Below are 22,022 nucleotides of genomic sequence, written 5' to 3'. Positions count from 1 at the left end.
CAGCACAAAGCCATGCTGGCTCTCCCTAATTAGGCCATGGGTTTCCAAATGCTCATATATCCTATCCCTAAGAATTTTCTCCAGCAATTTCCCTACAACTGATGTGAGATTCACTGGTCTACAGTTCCCAGGGTTTTCCTTTGTTCTCTTCTTAAATAGAGGTAAAAAAAAATTAGCTGCTTGCCAGTCCTCTGGGACCTCACGTGTGGCTGGAGAGGACACAAAGGCCCCAGCAATCTCAACTCTTGCCTCCTTCAATAACCTGGGTAAATTGCATCAGGCCCTGGGGACTTATTTACCTTAATAGTCATTAGGAGACCCAACACTTCCTCCTCCTTGACCTCTAAATGCCCTAACATATTTATACACTCAGCACTGATCTCCTGGTCCTCCATATCCTTTTCCTTGGTAAATACTGAGGCAACATACCCATCATGTACCTCACTCATGTTCTCCACATCCAAGGAAATGTTGCCCCCTTTATCCTTGAGCAGTCCCATCCTCTCCCCAGTTATCCTCTTGCTCTTGATGTGTATAGAATGGTTTGGGATTTACCCTAATCCTACTTGACAAGGTCTTTTCATGACCCCTCCTGGCTTTCCTATTTCCCTTCCTTATTTCTTTTCTGGATTATTTATATTCCTCATGTGCTCCATTTGATTCTAATTTCTGAAGCTTTACATACAGTACTTTTCCTTTTTCTTCTTGACTAAATTCATCACTTCCCTGGACACGCAAGGTTCTCTTATCTTTCTATTTCCATCCTTCCTTCTAACAAGAATATATTTTCCCATACTCTGTGCAATTGATCTTTAAATACCTTCCGCATATCTGATGTGGACTTGCCAGAAAAGAAAGTGTTCTCAATTAAGTCTTCTTGGTTCCTGCCAAATAGCCTAGTAATTTAACCTATTCCAATTTAAAACTCTCCCACAGGGACCATACCTATCTTTATCTATAGTTATCCTGAAAGTTAAGGAGTTGTGGTCACTGTTCCCTAAGTGATCTCCTTCTGAAAGGTCAGTCACTTGGCCAGAGTCATTATGCAATACCAGACCCAGAACAGCCTCTCCTCTTGTTGGACTGTCCACATATTGATTTAAGAAACCTTCCTGGACACACTTCACAAAGTCTGCCCCAACTAAACTCCTTGCATTCAGAAGATCCCAGTTTATATTAGGGAAGTTGAAATCACCCATGACAACAACCCTATTATCTTTACACATTCCCTTAATCTGATTACATATCTGTTTCTCAATATCCCAGTGACCACTGGGGGGGGGGGGGGAGGTCTCTAGTACAATCTCATCAGTATGATTGTACCCTTCCTATTCCTGAGTTCTACCCTAATGGACACAATGTCTGAACCCTCCATTATGTGTCTACTGAATGCAGCTGTGATATTGTCCCTCTCTTACCTCCTTCTCTATCTTTTCTAAAGCTTCGAAAAACAGTTCATAGCCTCAACGTCGCAGAAAAGGGAATAACTATTCCTGAGAAAACAAGCAAAATCAGTACAACCTGTGCCCCCATACCTGATACTTGGGCTTCCAGTCTATCAGGGTGAAGTTTAAATTGTCCAAGCACTGAGTAGTGCCACGTTCTAGGACTCGGATCCCAGCACTCTGACATACTTGGGCTGCCCAGCCCAAAGCTGTTCTCGATCTCACCAAATTGGATCTGTGCTTGGAGTGATCCAATTACGCCCCTGGTGGTCGGGCATTGAATCTCTTCCACATTGACTCCTCTGTAAATCGTTCACTCCACCTCCAGCAGCAATACAAACTACAGCTGTAAACCCGGCAGCTCGAATACATTGCACCTCACAATGCCCCAGTATGACTCATACCTTGAACCAGTGGCACTGCCGCCTGCTTCCTCACTGTCTGCAGTGATAGTTCACCACAATTTTCTTCAAAAAAAAAGTCAAGTAACGTTTTCAGTCAAATCTCTTGCCTTATGATTTACCAGCAAGCTTCATTAGCACCATCTTAATCTGAAAGTTTAATGTCCTTCAGCCACTCCAACACATCCTGGACCCTCGCACCCGGGAGGTAACACACCATCCTGGTGTCTCTTTTGCAGCCACAGTATCTCCTTTCTGTTCCTTTCCATTCTCTTCCCTTTTGAGCCTCAGAGCTGGCCACAATTCCACCAGTCTGGCTGCTGCTGTCATACCCCATTGGTCATATCTCTCCTGGTGGTCACCCAGTGATTATAAGAATAGAGTGAGGTGGAGGACAAATGCGTGGCTGAGGGTTTGGAGCAGGGGGCAGGGATTCAGATTTCTAGATCATTGAGGCAACTTTTGGGGCAGGAGTGGTCTGTACAAAAAAGAATGGATTGCACTTGAATCCCACGGTAACCAATATCCTGGTGGGGAGGTTTGCTAAGGCTATTGCAGAGAGTTTAAACTAGGATTGCTGGGGGGTGGGAACCAAACTGAAGAGATGGAGGAAGAGGTGGTTGGCTCACAAATAGAGAAAGCTTGGAGACAGTGCGAGAGGGAGGATAGGCAGGTGATAGAGAAGGGATATGCTCAGACCGATGGTTTGAGATGTGTCTATTTTAATACAAGGAGTGTTGTGAACAAAGCGGATGAGCTCAGAGTGTGGATCAGTACTTGGAGCTATGATTTTGTGCCATTACAGAGACTTGGATGTCTCAGGAGCAGGAATGGTTACTTCGAGTGCCAGGCTTTAGATGTTTCAGAAAGGACAGGGAGGGAGCCAAAAGTGGTGGGGGCGCGGCACTGTTGATCAGAGATAGTGTCGTGGCTGGAGAAAAGGAGGAAGTCATGGAGGGATTGTCTATGGAGTCTCTGTGGGTGGAAGTTTGGAACAGAAAAGGGTCAATAACTCTACTGGGTGTTTTTTATAGACCATCCAATAGTAACAAGGACATCGAGGAGCAGATAGGGAGACAGATTCTGAAAAGGTGTAATAATATCAGGGTTATCGTAGTGGGAGATTTTAATTTCCCAAATATCAATTGGCATCTCCCTAGAGTGAGGGGTTTAGTTGAGGTGGAGTTTGTTAGGTGTGTTCAGGAAGGTTTCTTGACACAGTATGTAGATAAGCTTACAAGAGGAGAGGCTGTACTTGATCTGGTATTGGGAAATGAACCTGGTCAGATGTCAGATCTCTAAGTGGGAGAGCATTTTGGAGATAGTGATCACTATTCTATCTCCTTTACCATAGCATTGGAGAGGGATAGGAACAGACAAGTTGGGGAAAGTGTTTAATTGGAGTAAGGGGAAATATGAGGCTATCAGACAAGAAACTTGGAAACATAATTTGGGAGCAGAAATTCTCAGGAAAATGTACAACAGAATTGTGTCAATTGTCCAGGGGATACTTGTGTGGAGTTCTGCATAGGTACGTTCCAATGAGACAGGGAAAGGATGGTAGGGTACAGGAACTGTGGTGTACAAAGGCTGTTGAAAATCTAGTCAAGAAGGAAAGAAAAACTTATGAAATGTTCAAAAAACTAGGTACTGATAGAGATCTAGAAGATTGTAAGGCTTGCAGGAAGGAGCTTAAGAAAGAAATTAGGAGAGCCATAAGGGGCCATGAGAAGGCCTTGGCGGACAGAATTAAGGAAAATCCCAAGGCATTCTACAAGTATATGAAGAGCAGGAAGATAAGACATGAGAGAATAGGACCAATCAATTGTGACAGTGGAAAAGTGTGTATGGAACCGAAGGAGATAGCTAAGATATTTAATGAATACTTTGCTTCAGTATTCACTATGGAAAAGAATCTTTGCGACTGTAGGGATGACTGCAATCATTTTATAATCAAAAGATTGAGCATATCGACATTAAGAAAGAGGATGTACTGGAGCTTTTGGAAAGCATTAAGTTGGGTAAGTCACCGGGACTGGATGGGATGTAGCCTAGACTACTGTGGGAGGTGAGGGAAGAGATTTCTGAGCCTCTGGCAATGACCTTTGCATCATCAATGGGGATGGGATATGTTTTGGAGGATTGGAAGGTTGTGGATGTTGTTCCACTTTTCAAGAAAGGGAGTAGGGATAGTCCAGGATTTTGTAGACCAGTGAGTCTTACTTTAGTGGTTGGTAAGATAATGGAGAAGATCCTGACAATCAGGATTTATGAACATTTTGAGAGACATAATATGATTAGGAATTGTCAGCATGGCTTTGTCAAAGGCAGGTCATGTCTTATGAGCCTGATTGAATTTTTTGAGGATGTGACTATCCTTTTGAGGATAGACCATCGACCTCCTCTGAGCCTTGCTGACCTTCGAACCCTCGCTCTGAGTCCACTCTGTCTGGTGGTCTACCAACTCTCTTCATTTGCATCTTCTCTCCACATCTCTCCCTGGCAAAAGACCATGAAATCCCTGCTCCTTAACCCACAAGAAAGAACATCATCCCTCTCATTGGATTGCTCCATGTTCAAAAACCCCGTTCTCTCTAGTCATAACCCAAACATTTCTGTAACAGGGAAACCATTACATTAGCAGTGAAACCTTTCAGCGCATTACAAATATAATTCCTTTTAAGTGTGTGCAGAAAAATGTCTGTTACTTTGTGGCAGCAATTTGACACAGCATCCACACAAACCAAGGTTTGTGGTGGAATCAAGTGCACCTTGACCTCATGAGTTGGCAGGCCCAGAGTCTGTCTTCTCTAGACTTATGCAGCCAAGGAAACCAAGTTGGTTTCAACCCCTTAGGAGGCAGTGATCACAATATGATTGAGTTCACCTTGAAGTTTAATAGGGAGAAAGTAAATCTGGTGTAACAGTATTTCTGTGGAGAAAAGGAAATTACAGTGGTATGAGAAAGGAGTTGGCCAAAGGGACAGCATACAGCAAAGTCAAAATTAGTGAGAAGACAGAGGATTGGGAAGCTTTTAAAAACCTACTGAGAGTAATTAAAAATATCACTAGGAAGGAAAAGATGAAATAATGAAAGCAAGCTAGCAAACAATATCAAAGTGGGTATTAAAAGCTTTTTCAAGTGTGTAAAAAATAAAAGAGAGATGAGAGTGGATATAGGACTGCTAGAAAATGAGACCGGAGAAATAGTAACAGCGGACAGGGACATGGCCGACGAACTGAATATTTTGCATCAGTCTTCACTGGGGAAGACACTAGCAGTGTGTCAGGTGTTGAAGAGTGTGAGGGAAGAGAAATGAGTGCAGTTACTATTACAAGGAAGAAGGCACTTAAAAAACTGAAAAACCTAGAAGTACGTAAGTCACCCGGACCAGATGAACTGTACCCTAGGATTCTGAAAGAGGTAGCAGTAGAGATTGTGGAGGCATTAGTAATGATCTTTCAAAAACCACTGGACTCTGGCATGGTGCCAGAGGACTAGGAAACTTCAAATGTCATTCCACTCTTTAAGAAAGAAGGAAGGTAGCAGGAAGGAAATTATAGCCCAGTTAACCTGATCTCAGTGGTTGGGAAGATTTTGGAGTCAATTTTTAAGAATGAGGATATGGAGTACTTGGAGACACATGATAAGATAGGATAAAGTCAGCATAGTTTCCTTAAGGGAAAATCTTGCGTGATGAACCTGTTGGAATTCTTTGAGGGGATTACAAGTAGGATAGATATGGGGGATGTAGTGGATGTTGTATATTTGGACTCTCAGAAGGCCTTTGACAAGGTGCCACACATGAAGCTGCTTACCAAGTTAAGAACCCATGCTATTACAGGAAAGTTACTGGCGTTGTTAGAGCATTGGCTGATTGGTAGGGGACAGTGACTGGGAAGAAAAGGATCCACTCCTGGTTGGTTGGCAGTAACTAGTGGTGTTCTGCAGGGGTTGGTGTTGGGACCACTTCTTTTTATGCTGTATATCAATGGTTTAGATGACAGAATAGATGGCTTTGTCACCAATTTTGCAGGTGTTGAGGAAACAGAAAGGCTGAAGAAGATCTTAGACAGATTAGAAGAATGGGCAAGAAAGTCGCAAATGAAATACAGTGTTGGAAAATGCATGGTCATGCACTTTGGTAGTAGAAATAAACATGCAGACTATCTTCTAAAGGGGGAGAAAATCAAAAAATCTGAGATGCAAAGGGACTAGTGAGTCCTTACGCAGAACACCCTAAAGGTTAACTTTCATGTTGTGTCAGTGGAGAGGAAGGCAAATGCAATGTTAGCATTTATTTCAAGAGGTCTAGAATACAAGAGCAAGGATGTGATCCTGGGGCTTTATAAAGTACAGGTGAGGCCTCACCTTGAGTATTGTGAACAGTTTAAGGCTCCTCATCTAAGAAAAGGTGTGCTGGCATTGGAGAGGATTCAAAGCAGGTTCACAAGGATGATTCCAAGAAGGAAAGAGTTTTCATACGAGGAACACTTGATGGCTCTGGTCTGTACTTAAAAGGGTGGGGGGGGGGGGGGTCTCATTGAAACCTTTCAAATGTTGAAAGGTCCAGACAGAGTAGATATGGAAGGGAGGTTTCCCATGGGGAGGGGGAGGGGAGTCTAGGACAAGAGGGCTCAGTCTCAGTATAGAGGGGCATACAGAGATGCAGAAATTTCTTTAGCCAGAGGTAGTGAATTCGTGGAACTTACAGATGCAGGTAGCTGTGGAGGCCAAGTCATTGAGTGTATTTAAGGCAGAGCTGGATAGGTTCTTGATTGGATACGGCATCAAAGGTTATGAGGAGAAGGCCGGGGAGTGGGACTGAGGAGGGGAAAAAATGACCAGCCATGATTGAATGGCAGTGAAAACTCATTGGGCCAGTTGGCCAAATTCTGTTCCTATGTCTTATGGTCTTATCTCCTCTGGTTCCAGGGCCTGTTGGATGAACGGTAATAACTTAGAAACATAGAAAGCCTACAGCAGAATACAGGCCCTTTGGACCACAAAGTTGTGCCGAACATGTCCCTACCTTAGAAATTAATAGGCTTACCTATAACCCTTTATTTTACTAAGCTCCATGTATCTATCTAAAAGTCTCTTAAAAGACCCTATCATATCCGCCTCCACCACCATTGCTGGCAGTTCATTCCATGCACTCACCACTCTCTGAGTGAAAAACTTACCTCTGACCTCTCCTCTACTCCCCAGCACCTTAAACCTGTGTCGAATTGTGGCAACCACTTCAGCCCTGGGAAAAAGCCTCTGACTATCCACACGATCAATACCTCTCCTGAACTTCTCCTTAACCTGGTGGTGTTTGGTCCTGCAGCTCCTGTACCTTTCTCCTGATAGCAGGAGTGGGAAGAGAGCATGGCATGAGTGGTGGGTCTCTTTGATGATGGATGTTAGGCCAAATGAGCATTATTTCTTTAAGGGGAAATATTGCCTTACATATCCATTGGAATTCTTTGAACCAATCTTTTTTTTTGAAATTTATTTTTTATTGAAGTTTATCATCAAACATTTCCATAAGATATATTTCAGATACTGTACATATTTATCATATAATCATATTTGTCACAAATCTCCACATTAAAATTATCTGAGGTATTCACTCATAGAAAGGAGAGGAGAGAAAGAACAATCGAAAGAAGAAAACTATGTACAAAGTAGGGAGTGATTTTTTTTTACAACATATTCATTGATTTGTGAGAATAAAATCAGGCCTATGAGGTGTTATGTAGTTAAACCATTTTTCCCAGTATGAATCAAATTGTTCCAACTTACGATTAACAGATGCTGTTATCTTCTCCATTTTGTAAATGTCCATTGTAATTTCCATCATACATTTAAAGTTGGGCTGTCCTGTGATAACCAGTTCCTGGTAAGAGTCTTTTTACCAGCCACCAGCAGTATATTCATTAAATATTTATCTCTTTTCAACCATTCTTGAGGTATATACCCAAAATGTATGGTCTTACTCTCTAAGGTATTTCACATTTAAAGATGTCTTGTAGGGCATTGTTTATCCCCCTCGAATAGTTTTTGATAACAGGGCAGTCCCAAAAAATATGATAATGGTTTTCATTTTGATCTCCACAATTTCTCCAGCAAACAGGAAGGTTACTATCATAATGGGATTTCTGAGAGGGTGTAATAAAATATTTTATCAAGTTTTTCCATCCAAGCTCCCTCCATTTCTGTAAACTGGTACACTTCCACTGATACTTCCATATTATTGTCCATTCTTCCTCGGATATAATTATCCCTCCTTCCTTCTCCCATTTTGGTTTAATGTATGAAGTCGAATGTGTTTTAAGATTTGACAACCCCTTATACACGCTTGAAATGATTCTACGACCATTGCCTAAATTATATGCTTTTCTAAACAACTCTGTCAGACATGTACTTGCCTTGGTTACATTTTAACCATCCTATTAACATTCCATCGCATCTGTAAATACCAATAAAAGTCTTGTTTTTCTAACAAGTGTTTCTCTTGGAGCATTTCAAAACTGAACAGTTTTCCTTCTTTCATTATATTGCAAATAGCTGTTATTCCTTTAGCTGTCCAGTCCTTAAATCTAGCATCCAGTTTATTCAGCATAAAATCTGAGTCATATGCACACCATTTAAGAATTGCAATGTCTCTCGCTGGTTTATATTCTTTTATAATAGTTTTCCAAATTTTAAGAGTCCATTTCACCCACAGGTTATCAATAGTATTTATGTAACTTTGTGGGTTGTTATCAGCCAAAATTGCCTGTATGGGGATGGAAAGTATCCTCTCCTCAATGTTTTTCCATTGAGCGTCATATGATGGGTTACACCAGTTTATGTCAGCTCTCAACTGTGCTGCAAAATAATAATCTCTAAGAGAAGGTAGGCCCAATCCCCCTTTTCCTTGCCTAATTGTAAAGTTTTGAGATGAACTCTAGGCCTTTTACCTTGCCATATATATCTTGATAACATCTTATTCCATTCATTAAATTGATTTTGGTTAATCTCTATTGTAGGGTCTGAAAGAGATATAGTAGTCTGGGCAGTATATTCATTTTAATGGATTCAATCCTTGAACTGAGACCAAGAAAAGGAATTAGGTTCCATCTTGTTAAATCTTCCTTAATTTTTTTATATATAGGCTGATAAATGCATTCTGATAATTTTGCCAAATCTTTTGGCATAATGATGCCCAAATATTTGACAGACTCTGTTTGCCATGCCCAAGGATATCTACTTTCAATTTCTCTTGGTGGGCTATAGTTAAATGAAAGTACTTGGATTTTATTTATGTTGATCTTGTATCCTGGTATTGTTCAAAGGATTGCTCAATTTAGGTAAAGAGTATGTTGGTTGCCCTAGATAGATCAAAATGTCATCCGCATAACAGGCCAATTTATGCTCTGTTTCTTCAATAGTAATTCCCTGGATATCTTTATTTTGTCTGATGTATTGAGCTAATGGTTCCAGATATAATATGAAGAGTAGCGGTGACCATACACAACCCCATCTTGTGCCCCTTTCTAGGGTAAAACTATTAGATAAATATCCATTGATTTTAATCCTAGCAGTAGGATTGTCATATAGTGCCTGTATAGTTTTAATAATTGTGTCAAGTAGTCCAAATCTTTGTAAAATTCTGTAAAGAAAATTCCAATTAACTGAATCAAATGCCTTTTCAGCGTCCACGCTTACACTAATGCTTCAATTTCATTTTTTAATGTGATCCATAATGTGAAGTGTCCTTCGTATATTGTCTTGTGTTTGGTATTGTTGTATAAAAGTTGTCTGATCATTTGATGTATCAAAAGTGTGGGTAGAAACTCTTCTAATCGTTTGGCCATGATGGAGGTAAATGTTCTATAATCCATATTAAGAACGGATATTGCTCTAAATGACCCACATTCCATGTTATCCTTGCCTTCCTTCGGTATAGCTGAGATTATTGCCTCCCTTCAGCTGGGTGGCATTTGTGCCTTTCTTAGAGCCCAGTTTAGTGTGGGGAGTAAAACAGGAAATAACTCATTTCTAAATTCTTTATACCACTCTGCCATATATCCAACTGATCCTGCTGACTTGCTTAATTTAAGCTTACTAATTGCAGTATTTAGGTCAGCTCCAGTTATGTCAGCAGTCATTGTTCTATTTTGTTCTTTGCTTAAAGTGGGTAACTCTAAAGAATTCAGGAATGTGCCAATCTGGGTTATGCTTCCCCCTGGAACTTTGGAATATAGGGTTTTGTAAAACATTTCAAACGCTTCTTGAATTTCACTTAGCTTATTTTTTCATCACTTTTGTTCTTGGATCCCTAATTCTATGAATTTTACTTTCTGCTATTTTTTGTTTTAGTTTCCAAGCCAGTATTTTCATATATTTAGATCCACTTTCATAGTATCTCTGTTTCAGAAACATTACATTTTTTCTGTTTTCTTTTGTAGCCAAACTATTAATTTCATTCCTAATTTTTAAAATTTCCTCTAGTGTATCCTGTGCCAAACTCAATTTGTGTTTTTTTTCTAGTTCCTTTAGTTATTTTGTAATTCCTCTAATGTTTTATTCTTTATTTTTCCCTTACATGAAGATATCGCTGTAATTTTCCCTCTTAAGACCACCTTCAGAGTATCCCATAGATTGGGAGGTGGATTTGGATTAGGTCAAAATCAACAGATAAATATATAGGTGGATGGTCACTTATATCTATTGTCCCAATTCCACAGTTGTTTATTTTGTCTTTGTCTTTTTCAAATGTTATGAAATAGTCTATTCTTGTATATACAGAATGTGGAGTAGAATAATGAGTGTAATCCCTTCTGTCAGGGAAAAGGTCCCTCCATATATCAATTAAACCAACATCCTCAAAAAGTGTATTAACTTTCTTATGTAAGGACTTTGTTTCATAAGTTTTTCTATTGAAGAGTCTAACTTTGGTTGTATTTGTAAATTTAAGTCTCTCCACATATCAGGAGACCTTCTGTTTCCATTACCATAATATTAGTAATTTTCTGAAAGAAACTAATATCACTTCCTGGGCTTGTGTTATATATTTAATAAAGTAACTAGTTTTCTGTCTGTTTTCCCCCTTACCAGGATATAGCTGTCCTTCTTATCTCCCATTTCGAATACTTTTCCAAAATTTAGCTTGCTTGAGATGAGAATAGCAACTCCTCTTCTATGTCCTGATTTATATGAGGAGAAAAACAAATTAGTGAAGCCCATTCTCTTTAGTTTTCCATGCTCATTATCACTTAAGTGAGTTTCCTGTAAATATACTACATGTGCTTGTTCTTTTTTCGTTTTTGATAGAATTGATAGATTGGATTGAACAACCCATTGACATTAAAGGAAATGAATTTTACTTTATCCTTAGCCATGTGTATTTATCTGTTAGTATATCATTCAAATTTGTAGAATATAACTTAATTAATCTACTCCCTGAACAAATAAGAGCCAAGAAATGCAAATAATAAAAAAAAACGGTAACAAAGGTGTGATTCCAAGGCTAGGGTCTCTAGATGACCCTGGGTTGAGCTAGAAGAAACATCTAGCCCTGGGGGATAGCCCCTCCTACCTGTGAGTTGAGGGCCCTGCTGCAGTACCTATAAAAGTAAGTAAAAAAATTTATATCCATTACATAGAAATGATTTCCCTCTGTATTCCTCCCATGTGTGTATTCTCTTTTACTTGGGGAAAAAAGAGTGAATGAATGAATAAGAAAAAATCTTAGTAATATAAAATCCACATTATTATACATATTTCTCGAGATAGGTATATCACTGTCTGTTTTTGCTTCTGTTTAGTTTATCAGCACTTTTAAAGTTAGCCAAACCTTATGGCTCTTCTGAAGGAGGTGAGGGCTGTCATCGGAGAACTTGCAGTCTCTTCCTAATATCCTTCTCTCGTCTTCCTCCCTTCCCCGCTTTCTCGGTTCTCTTAGTATTTCCCAAGCAGATCGGGATAACTGCTCAGCCAGGCTTTCGTTCGATCTGACCACGCTAACGGGCAATCCTTTGTTGTTCATGTCTGCGGTCACCTCTTCCACCATCTGATATAGCTGTATGCCTTCTTTGTAAAACACCCTCGGTTTAGCAGGGTACGAGGTTTGGAATTTAATCTTTTCTTGCATTAATATTTGTTTTGATTCAGTATATTCTTTCCATTTCTGTAGGACCGCTAGGGGGTAATCTTGATGAAAGTACAAACCCCATTTCCAGAAAAGTTGGGATATTTTCCAAAATGCAATAAAAACAAAAATCTGTGATATATTAATTCACGTGAACCTTTATTTAACTGAGAAAAGTACAAAGAAAAGATTTTCAATAGTTTTACTGACCAACTTAATTGTATTTTGTAATATACACAAATTTAGAATTTGATGGCTGCAATACACTCAACAAAAGTTGGGACAGAGGCATGTTTACCATTGTGTTACATCACCTTTCCTTCTAATAACACTATTTAATTGTTTTGGAACTGAGGATACTAATTGTAGTAGATTTGCAAATTGGAAATTTTGTCCATTCTTGCTTGATATAAGACTTCAGCAGCTCAATAGTCCGTGGTCTCCGATGTCTGATTCTCCTCTTCATGATGTGCCATACATTTTCAATAGGAGATAGATCTGGACTTGTGCAGAATGTGGTCTGGCATTGTCCTGCTGAAATAAGCATGGACGTCCCGGGAAGAGACGTCGCCATGATGGCAACATATGTCTCTTTAAAATCCTAATATACGCCTCAGAGACAATGGTACCTTCACATACATGCAACTCACCCATGCCGTGGGCACTGATGCACCCCCATACCATCACAGATACCTCTCTCTTCCATAGGCTCTTCAGTGATGCTTTTTTTATTTCCATTCTTTTTTCCCCATTCTTGCCCCCCTTATCAATTCAGATATTTTCATAAGATCTTATATTTGATGGATTGATGGGACAAAATATGCGTTTTTCCAGAGGAGCTCTTGATTTAAGCTGCCTTTCTGGATGATGACGTCACCAGAACCCCGAACCGATCTTTTTCATCTGTGAAGATGCTGTAAGTGTCAGTGTCAGAGTCCTAAACTCAGCTGTAATTAAAAGGAAGAAAAGTAAGGTAGGGTCAAGCAGAGCAGCCATTGTCAAGGTGTGCAGAGATAGAGTGGGAAGGCTTTGGCTTGACAGGCTTTGACAGGCTAGACAGGCATCTACTAAAATGTACCATTTCACACTTAGCTGGGTTGAACTCTGTCGGTCACTTCTCAACCCAGTTTTGCATCCTATCAATGTCCCGCTGTAACCTCTGACAGCCCTCTACACTATCTACAATACCTTCAGCCTTTGTGTCATCAGCAAATTTACTAACCCATCCGTTGCGCACCAGACTGTTTTATTGTTTCTTTTTTTGTCTTGTTTCCCTTTCTTTACTAACCATAGAGTCAAATTAAGAATTACAAAGCTCAATCATTTAATCGCATATTGTGTACTTTTTGTTATTTCGTGGTACTGATTTGTAATGGGACAGATCGCGTAGCATCCACCCAAACAAGATTTCTTAAATTTGGCTGGGCCAAGGGCTGTCTTCCCCTAGATTAAGCTGCTGGCCGAACCAAGGGTTACAATTGTGGGGGCTCCTCCGGGAGTGATTTCGTAGGATACTGTGTGATTACCCTGAGCATTGAACCAGTGGGGTAGATATTCATACTCTGGATGAATTGTTAATTCGCCTGTTAATTACTGTTAAATTTGTGATTGTGGGCAGAGGTTTGATAAAATGGCAGGTGCAGCTCTCATTTTTATACAGACCAGTGCTGACGTAGCGGTAGCTGGGGGTGGGGATTTCAAAGACAGGGATCTATCATTTCTGAGGAGTGAGGGGAAGGAGTGGTCAGATTTGGAATGTCTGATTAGTGCACGTAGTCTGGTGAAGAGTGAGAATTCTGAGTTAGTATCCATCCTTACCTCTCTGGTGAATAAATGGAAAAATGTCCAGGTCCAAAATCCCAGCTATTGTCGGCGCCACCTATTCTCGGGAATGATGCCCATCCCTAAGGGGAGGAGGAGTATGAGACTTGGGCGGAGCAGACCTCTTAGTTGTTAGATGAGTGGCAGTGCTCTGATGACATACAGTGACAGAGAATGGTTGAAAGTTTGAATGGACGGGCTGCTGACATTGTGAGAACCATCAGGTTAAAGAATCCCGTAGCGACAGCTGTCAATTGCATGCAAGCACTGGACAATGCTTTTGGCATGACCGGAAGCCCATTGGAGCTCACAGTGGGGTTTCAGAACATGCGTCAGGAGAAGGAGAAGGGGGAGAAGCTTTCTGCTTCTATTTTTCAGCTAGAGAGGCAGCTAAATTACAGAGGGGTCATTCAGGCGGCTGAGGTGGATCAGTTAAGAGTGGACCAGATAGCCAGGGGTGCCCGGTCCCAGGAAATGATCGCTTGGGGTCTCCAACAGTCTCCTTGTAAGACGGGCCCTCCTCCATCTTTTGTTGAGCTGATCAGAGAGGTATGGGAAGAGGAGGATGCATTGGAGGCGTGGGAGGCCTCCATCAGCAGGGTACAGTCTTTGGTAGTGGTCCCCTGCAGTGAACTGACCACAGGTAGCCGACCCCAAGGAGCGGTAGAGGAGATTGTGGCAGAGTTGAGAATGGAGGTACGTCATCTGTTATCAGCGGGTGTGACCCCCCATACGATGGAGCTGATGGGGGGGGGGTCGGATTTCCCTAAGGGGACGAACAATGCAGAGGGCTGCTGGCAGCATGTGTCAAACCAGAAGGAGAGTGAGCCCCCAGATACCTCAGCAGGGAGAGTCATTGGGACCCAGTGAGGGAATGGTATGGTGCCACTGGGAACACATGAAAGAGAAAGGCCCAACTCCTGAAGGCTTAGTGCAACCGTGCTCCAGTGTGTCACTACGGATAGAGGGTATTTATGCTAAAGCCGTGACCAGGTCACAGGTCACATTGTACAATTCGTTTCACACCCAGTATTTGAAGCATTTACCGTTGATACCATTCAGTGCACTGGAGATCTGGGGGCTTAGTGCTGGTGATTATCCATACAACGGTTATTTGTCAGTGAAGTTGGAGTTCTCAGAGGTCGATGTTGGGGTGTCTGAGGTCCTTGATACATTAGTGCTGGTTTGCTCGGATCCTGTTGAGAAGCATTTTGTTTCTAGTGGGGTCCAACACCCTTCTTGTGAGGAGGCCCATGGGGGCCTACAAGGAGAAGGTTGGTGAGAGCTTTCTGGGATATTGTCCATGCACCTGGTGTTTCGAGCTGCTTTTGAGGAAGTGCGTGGTTGCATTGGGCTGGATACTGAATTTAGACGAGGGACTATGTAGTTCACCCAGTCGAAGCCAATGGTGGTACAGCCTGGGAAAGTAGTGAGAGTGATAGAGACCCCCCAGATTTCCCAGAGTGCCTGAGGGCAAGACCATCTTAGTCGACGCTCTGGAAGACCACGAGGGGGAGTCGAGATTTCCTGCAGGGGTACAGGTGAAGCCCGAATTGAAGCCCTTGGTCATACAGGCGAGCAGGATGGCAGTGATAGTCAGGAACATTACAAAGAGGGAGGTCACCTTCAAGCAGGGGGTGCCCCTGGCGCATCTGTTCCCGGTGACAGAAATGTCTAGTACCCCTGTGAGGCATGCCAGGGAGAAGCTATTGGAAAAGGAGGGAAGTGGACCGCTGAGTCATTTAACTTTGGGGACTCCCCGGTTCCTGCCGGTTGTAAGAGGAGGCTGGTAGAGAAGATGTTGAAGCCGGAAGGGGTCTTTTCCACTGACGAGTTTAATGTGGGTTGTTCCAAAAGCACTCATCACACTGTCAGGGTGACCAAGGACACCCAGTTCAGAGAGAGGTCGCGGCGACTGGCCCCTGCAGAGATGGAAGACGTGCAGCAGCATTTTTGTAATTTGAAGGAAACTGGGATTGTCACCGACTCCCGAAGCCCCTATGCGTCCCCAATAGTAGTGGCCAGAAAGAAGAATGGGAAGGTACGGATGTGTGTGGACTATAGGACTCTGAACAGGCGCACCGTCCCTGACCAGTATATTGTCCTGAGGATTGAAGATTTGAAGATACGCTGGCCTGCCTGAGTGGCGTGAAGTGGTTCTGGACTTGAGGAGTTGATATTACCAGATCCCCACGAGTGAGGCCAACAAAGAGAAGACGGCCTTTATATGCCCCCTGGGATTTTTCCAGTGTGAAAGAATGCCCCAGGGCATATCGGGAGCCCCTGCAACCTTCCAGCGGGTCGTGGAGAAGGCATTGGGGGATATGAACTTGCTTGAGGTGTTGGTATATCTGGATGACCTCATGGTGTTTGGATCCACCTTGGAAGAACATGAAGCGAGGCTGCTGAAGGTGCTGGGCCACCTGAAAGCTGAAGGGTTAAAACTTTCCCTGGACAAGTGTCAGTTCTGCCAAATGTCTGGTAGCTATGGGTACATAGTTTCACGGGATGGGGTAGCTACAGATCCAGCTAAGATAGAGGGGGTGACCACTTGGCCAAGACCACAGACTGTGAATGCTCTGTACTTGCTCCTTAGGTTCTGTGGTTAGTATCAGAGGTTCGTGAAAGGCTACGCAAAAGCGAGGCACCCGTTGAATCAGCCTCCCTTGGGGAAGAAAGGGAGGGGAAAAGAGGACATGAGGGTGGAGAGTATCTAAACCCATCGGAGCCCTTTTGGAATGAGGTGGGATGCAAAGTGTGAGGAAACCTTTCAGTCACTGAAGGAGCTGCTGACCCAGGCACCAGTGTTGGATTGTGTGGACCCCCGATCCCTGTATGTACTGCACACGGATGCCAGTCGAGAGGGTTTAGGGGGTACCCTGTACCAGGATCAGGGCACCGGGTTTAGGCCTGTGGCATTTGTCAACTGGAGTCTGTCCCCCTCTGGGAAAATCTATCCCACACACAAGTTGGATACATAGTGATCAATGACGGGATTTCAAGAGCACTCATCCATGAGTTACTGGGCATGCTTGAAGTTGAGAAGTTGAGGACCACGCCCTATCATTTGCAGGGTGATCCCCAGCCAAAAAGGTTTAATGGGACCTTGCTAGATATGCTCGGGACCTTGGAGATCAGCAAGAAGAACAGGTGGTGTCAATATATTGGACATCTGGTCCACAGTTACAACTGTACCTGTCCAACTGTACAACTGTGAAGCTGCCGGGTATTTGCCACACTATCTGATGTTTGGGTGTGAGGCAAAGTTGCCCATTGACCTTTGTTTTGGGACTGATGTGGGCGATTTACCACTGAAGACCTATCTGAAGTATGTGTCTGACATGAGAAGAGAGCTGAAAAGGGGTTATGAATTAGCTGGGATCGCAGCTGCCAAGCAGAATCAAGAGAATAAAAGGAGGAATGATCAAAAAGTGAGCTTCTCCCAACTCCTGCCGGGAGACCAGATCCTCATAACTGCTAAATGAAATACCTACAGCATAACAGTAAAGATGTGAACCAGGGTTTTACACTCTCCCCCCACCACAAATAGTCATGTCCTCATTACTTTGAAATAATTTGTCATCTTGTCATTAATAACACCATTTTCAAGGGAATTTCATGATGTCAGAGCCTCCAATCTGTTTGTAAATGGTAGTGACATCTCTCACTAGGGGGATAGTCACAACCCTCTGTTTCCCCGGAGCTACATAAGCCAGCCTACCTGGGAGTCTCCTAACTCTTTGAGGCTGTGGTAAACCATGTGTACCTGTCTGGATACGCCCCTCTGCTGACTGCTCCTGTGGCTCCTCCCACAGACCCCTGTATAAAGGCAATTGGGGCACTGCTTCCCCCCCTCGGTCTTTGACATGTCGTGCTCCCTTCTCGCTGTTAATAAAAGCCTATCGTTCACTTCCAGTCTCCTAGAGTTATTGATGGTGCATCAATTTTATTAACAGCGTTTTTAAAACATGGAGAACATTTTACAGATGGGATCTCAACCCTCAATCCCAGGAAGCCGGCGACACTTTCGAACTCTAGCTAGCATGCTTCGAATCGTACCTGGAGGAGTTTCATGTGACCGAGCCTGCCACGATGCACAGAGTTCTCCTCACCAGGGTCAGTCCAAGGGTCTACTTGCTGAGCGGGGACCAACCGAGCTACCAGGGTGCGATGGATGCCCTCAAAAGACAGTACCTGCGACCGGTGAACACCGTCTACGTAAGACATCGCTTAGCGACACGGCGGTAGTGGGCCAGAGAGTCGAGCGCTGAGCTTGTCCGGGTCCTACAGACACTTGTGCGGGCCTGTGACTGTAGGGGGCTGATGGCGGAACAGCATGCGGAGCTCCTAGTGAGAGACGCCTTCGTTACGGGGATTAGGTCAGTGTATGTGCACCAGCAGCTGCTCGAACACGCCGATCTTACCTTACATTCGGCATTCGTGCTGGCTGACACGCTGGAGGCTGCTCTGCACAACGCTGATGTTCTCCAGGTGCGTGACCTCCCGGCGGCCTCATGGACGCCACAGACCCCGCAACCCGCCAGTGAATCGACCATGGCTGCTGCCAGTCGCGAGTCCGTGAAGTCCCCGCAACCCGCTGGCGAATCGACCAGAGCTGATGCCAGTCGTGAGTCCGCAAAGTGTTACCTCTGCGGACTCCAGAAGCACCCCCGGAAACGCTACCCGGCCTGAGAAGCGACCTGCTCCAGCTGCAGAAAGAAGGGCCACTTCGCCAAGGCCTGTAAGTCCAAACCGCGAGCGGGGTCGCGCAGCGCTGTATGCGAGGCATGGGGATTGCCACCTTGCCTGCCCACAGCGTGCGAGGCATGGGGGCAGTCGTCTTGGTGCCACCTTGCACCGCCTCCAACCCACGGGTGCTTACCGGGCACCCCACCGCGCTGGACCAAGATGGCGATTCAACTCTGGCCTCCATGACCCTCGACCAAAGCACTCCACACCAGCTCGCAAGGTCAATGATGGACATCCTGGTGGAGGGGCACAGGACTAGCTGCTTGTTTGACACGGGCAGCACTGAGAGTTTTATTCAAGGTGCAACGCTGTGGACCCGTGACACGGCCGGTAAGCCAGAAGGTCGCCATGGCTTCTGGGCAGCAATCAACAGACATCCAGGGGGGTTGTGTAGCGACACTCGTGGTGCAGGGCACAGAATATCGGAACTCTGCGTTACTGTTCATGCCTCAACTGTGCGCCCCTGTGCTATTGGGGCTTGACTTCCAGAGCCACCTGAAAAGTGTGACAATGGAGTATGTTGGCCCCTCCCACCAATCACTGTCAGAAATCCTCAGTTTTGTGGGACTTCGTCACATACCCTGCTACTGACCACACACACACACACCGACCCACACATCCCACCCAACACCATGCCAACAGCCGCGCTATGGACACCACTTGCGGCCTTTCCACCCTCAAGATCCCTCCCTCACTGCTGTTCGCCAACTGGACCCCCCGACTGTAAACCTGTGGCAACTAAAAGCAGGAGGTACAGCGTGGGGGACAGGGCCTTCATTCCGTCAGAGGTGCAGCGGCTGCTCAGGGAGGGGATCATTGAGCCAAGCACAAGTCCTTGGAGGGCCCAGGTGGTTGTTGTTCGGACTGGACAGAAAAATAGAATGGTCGTGGACTATAGCCAGACCATCAATAGGTTCACGCAGCTTGACGCATACCCCCTACCCCGCATTGCGGATATGGTCAATCAGATAGCTCAGTACAAGGTGTACTCGACCATAGACCTGAAATCCACTTACCATCAGCTCCCCATCCGCCCAGAGGACCGCCACTACACCGCCTTCGAGGCCAGCGGCAGGCTCTATCACTTCCTGCACGTCCCCTTCGGTGTCACAAATGGTGTCTCTGTCTTCCAGAGGGAAATGGACCGGATGGTGGACCAGTGCCAACTGAAGGCCACGTTCCCTTATCTGGATAACATCACCATCTGCGGTCACAACTGGCAGGATCACGACACAAACCTCCAACGATTCTTCCAAGCGGCCAAAGCTCTTAACCTCACCTATAACAGGGACAAGTGTGTGTTCAGAACCACCCGACTTGCTATCCTTGGGTATGTCATGGAGAACAGAGTCATTGACCCTGACCCCGACCGTATGCGCCCCCGTTGGAACTCCCTCTTCCCACCACCCTCAGAGCCCTCAGACGGTGTCTGGGCTTCTTTTCCTATTACGCCCAATGGGTCCGTCACTAACCAAACAAGGCACACCCCTGGCAAGTCCACCACATCTCCCCTCTCTGCCGAGGCCCGTGCAGCCTTCAGCCACATTAAAGGGGACATTGCCAAAGCAACGAAGAATGTGGTGGATGAGACCATTCCCTTCCAAGTAGAGAGTGACGCCTCTGACTTTGCGCTGGCTGGTACCCTCAATCAGGAAGGAAGGCCAGTAGCATTCTTCTCTCGTACCCTTCAAGGCCCTGAAATTCGGCACTCCACAGTGGAGAAAGATGCCCAGGCCATAGCGGAAGCTATTAGGCACTGGAGGCACTAACTCGCTGAAAAAAAGTTCACCTTGCTGACCGACCAGCACTCAGTTGCGTTCATGTTTAGCAACCAACAGCGGGGCAAAATCAAAAATGCTAAAATTTTGCAGTGGAGAATAGAACTTTCCACCTACAACTACGATATCCTGTACTGGCCTGGAAGGCTCAATGAGCCCCCTGATGCTCTATCCCGGGGAGTGTGTGCCAGCACGCAGCTCGACCAGCTGTACACCCTCCATGCAGATCTTTGCCACCCGGGGGTCACCCGGCTTTTCCATTTTGTGAAAGCCCGGAACCTGCCTTACTCCCTTGAGGAAATCAGGACGATGACCAGGGACTGCCAAGTCTGCACTGAGTGCAAACCGCACTTCTACCATCATGAAAAGGCACAACTTATCAAGGCCACCCACCCCTTTGAGTGACTGAGTGTCAACTTTAAGGGCCCCCTTCCCTCCACCAACCGCAATGTGTACTTTCTTAACATAATCAACGAGTACTCGTGGTTCCCCTTTGCCATCCCCTGCCCTGATACCACTGCCACGTCCGTCATAAAAGCCCTGCGCCAGCTCTTCACTCTGTTTGGATATCCCTGCTATATCCACAATGATAGAGGGTCCTTGTTTATGAGTACCTGCTGGTGAGGGGTATTGCTACTAGTAGGACCACGAGCTATAATCCCCGGGGGAATGGCCAGGTGGAGAGGGAGAATGCCACAGTGTGGAAGGCCACACTCTTAGCCTTTAGGTCAAAGGGACTGCTGGTCTCTTGCTGGCAGGAGGTCCTCCCCGAGGCACTCCACTCTATCCGCTCTCTGTTATGCACGTCCACCAATGCCACCCCTCATGAGCGACTCTTTTCTTTTCCCAGGAAGTCCGCCACTGGGACCACCCTACCGGCTTGGCTGACGTCCCCAGGGCCAGTGCTGCTCCAGAAACATGCGAGGAGCAATAAATATTCCCCGCTGGTCAAGAGGGTTCACCTTCTACATGCGAACCCCCAGTATGCCTATGTGGTCTTACCTGATGGGTGGGAGGACACGGTCTCCATCCGCGACCTGGCGCCCGCAGGAGCACCAGACCACTACCCTGAAAACTCCATGATGACTATGAACCCCGTACCCACCGAGGTGTATACCCACGAGACACCACGCACACCAAGCCCTACACAGACTCCTCACGACACTCCCATACCAGCTGCCACGCACACGCATGAGGGATTACTGACGCCTAACGGGCTGGCACCTCAAGTCAGGCCGGAACCAGCACGACCACCGTCACCGGTGCAATCACAGCCGGTGCTACGTAGATCGCAGCGACAGACTCAACCGCCTGATAGACTTAACCTGTAAATATACTTGTAAGAGACTTCGCCCTGTGGGGACTCTCTTTAAAACCAAGGAGGGGTGAATGTGGTAAACCATGTATACCTGTCTGGACATGCCCCTCTGCTGACTACTCCTGTGGCTCCTCCCACAGACCCCTGTATAAAGGCGATTGGGGCACTGCTCCCCTGCTCCTGGTCTTCGAGATGTCGTGTTCCCTTTTCGCTGTTAATAAAAGCCTACCGTTCACTTCCAGTCTCCTAGAGTTATTGATAGTGCATCAGAGGCCTCCTAATCCCATCATCTACGTCTTCAGTTTCAGACACTCCTTGGGATACTTCTGGTCTGCAAGGCTGGGCCTCCCCCAGTCTATCCCTGTAACTCGGATCCTTCTGCCACT

The 22,022-nt window shown here is 45.0% G+C and overlaps 1 protein-coding gene across 1 annotated transcript in view; it reads left to right on the top strand.

Annotated features, from left to right (window-relative positions):
• LOC132393185 (uncharacterized) overlaps positions 1-21,820 on the top strand; it is a 70,255-nt gene extending 48,435 nt beyond the window's left edge. The window contains exons 5-6 of the mRNA XM_059968122.1: positions 19,674-19,870; positions 21,169-21,820. Of these exons, the coding sequence (XP_059824105.1) occupies positions 19,680-19,870; positions 21,169-21,649 (672 nt within the window). The 5' untranslated portion in view covers positions 19,674-19,679 and the 3' untranslated portion in view covers positions 21,650-21,820. The remainder of the gene's footprint in view (positions 1-19,673; positions 19,871-21,168) is intronic.
• Positions 21,821-22,022: the final 202 nt, after the last annotated feature.

This window comes from Hypanus sabinus, chromosome 4 (genome assembly GCF_030144855.1).
Source record: "Hypanus sabinus isolate sHypSab1 chromosome 4, sHypSab1.hap1, whole genome shotgun sequence".
In the NCBI taxonomy this organism is placed as follows: domain Eukaryota; kingdom Metazoa; phylum Chordata; class Chondrichthyes; order Myliobatiformes; family Dasyatidae; genus Hypanus; species Hypanus sabinus.
Note: the sequence above shows the minus strand (reverse complement) of the source record. Positions and strands in the feature narration are given on the sequence as shown.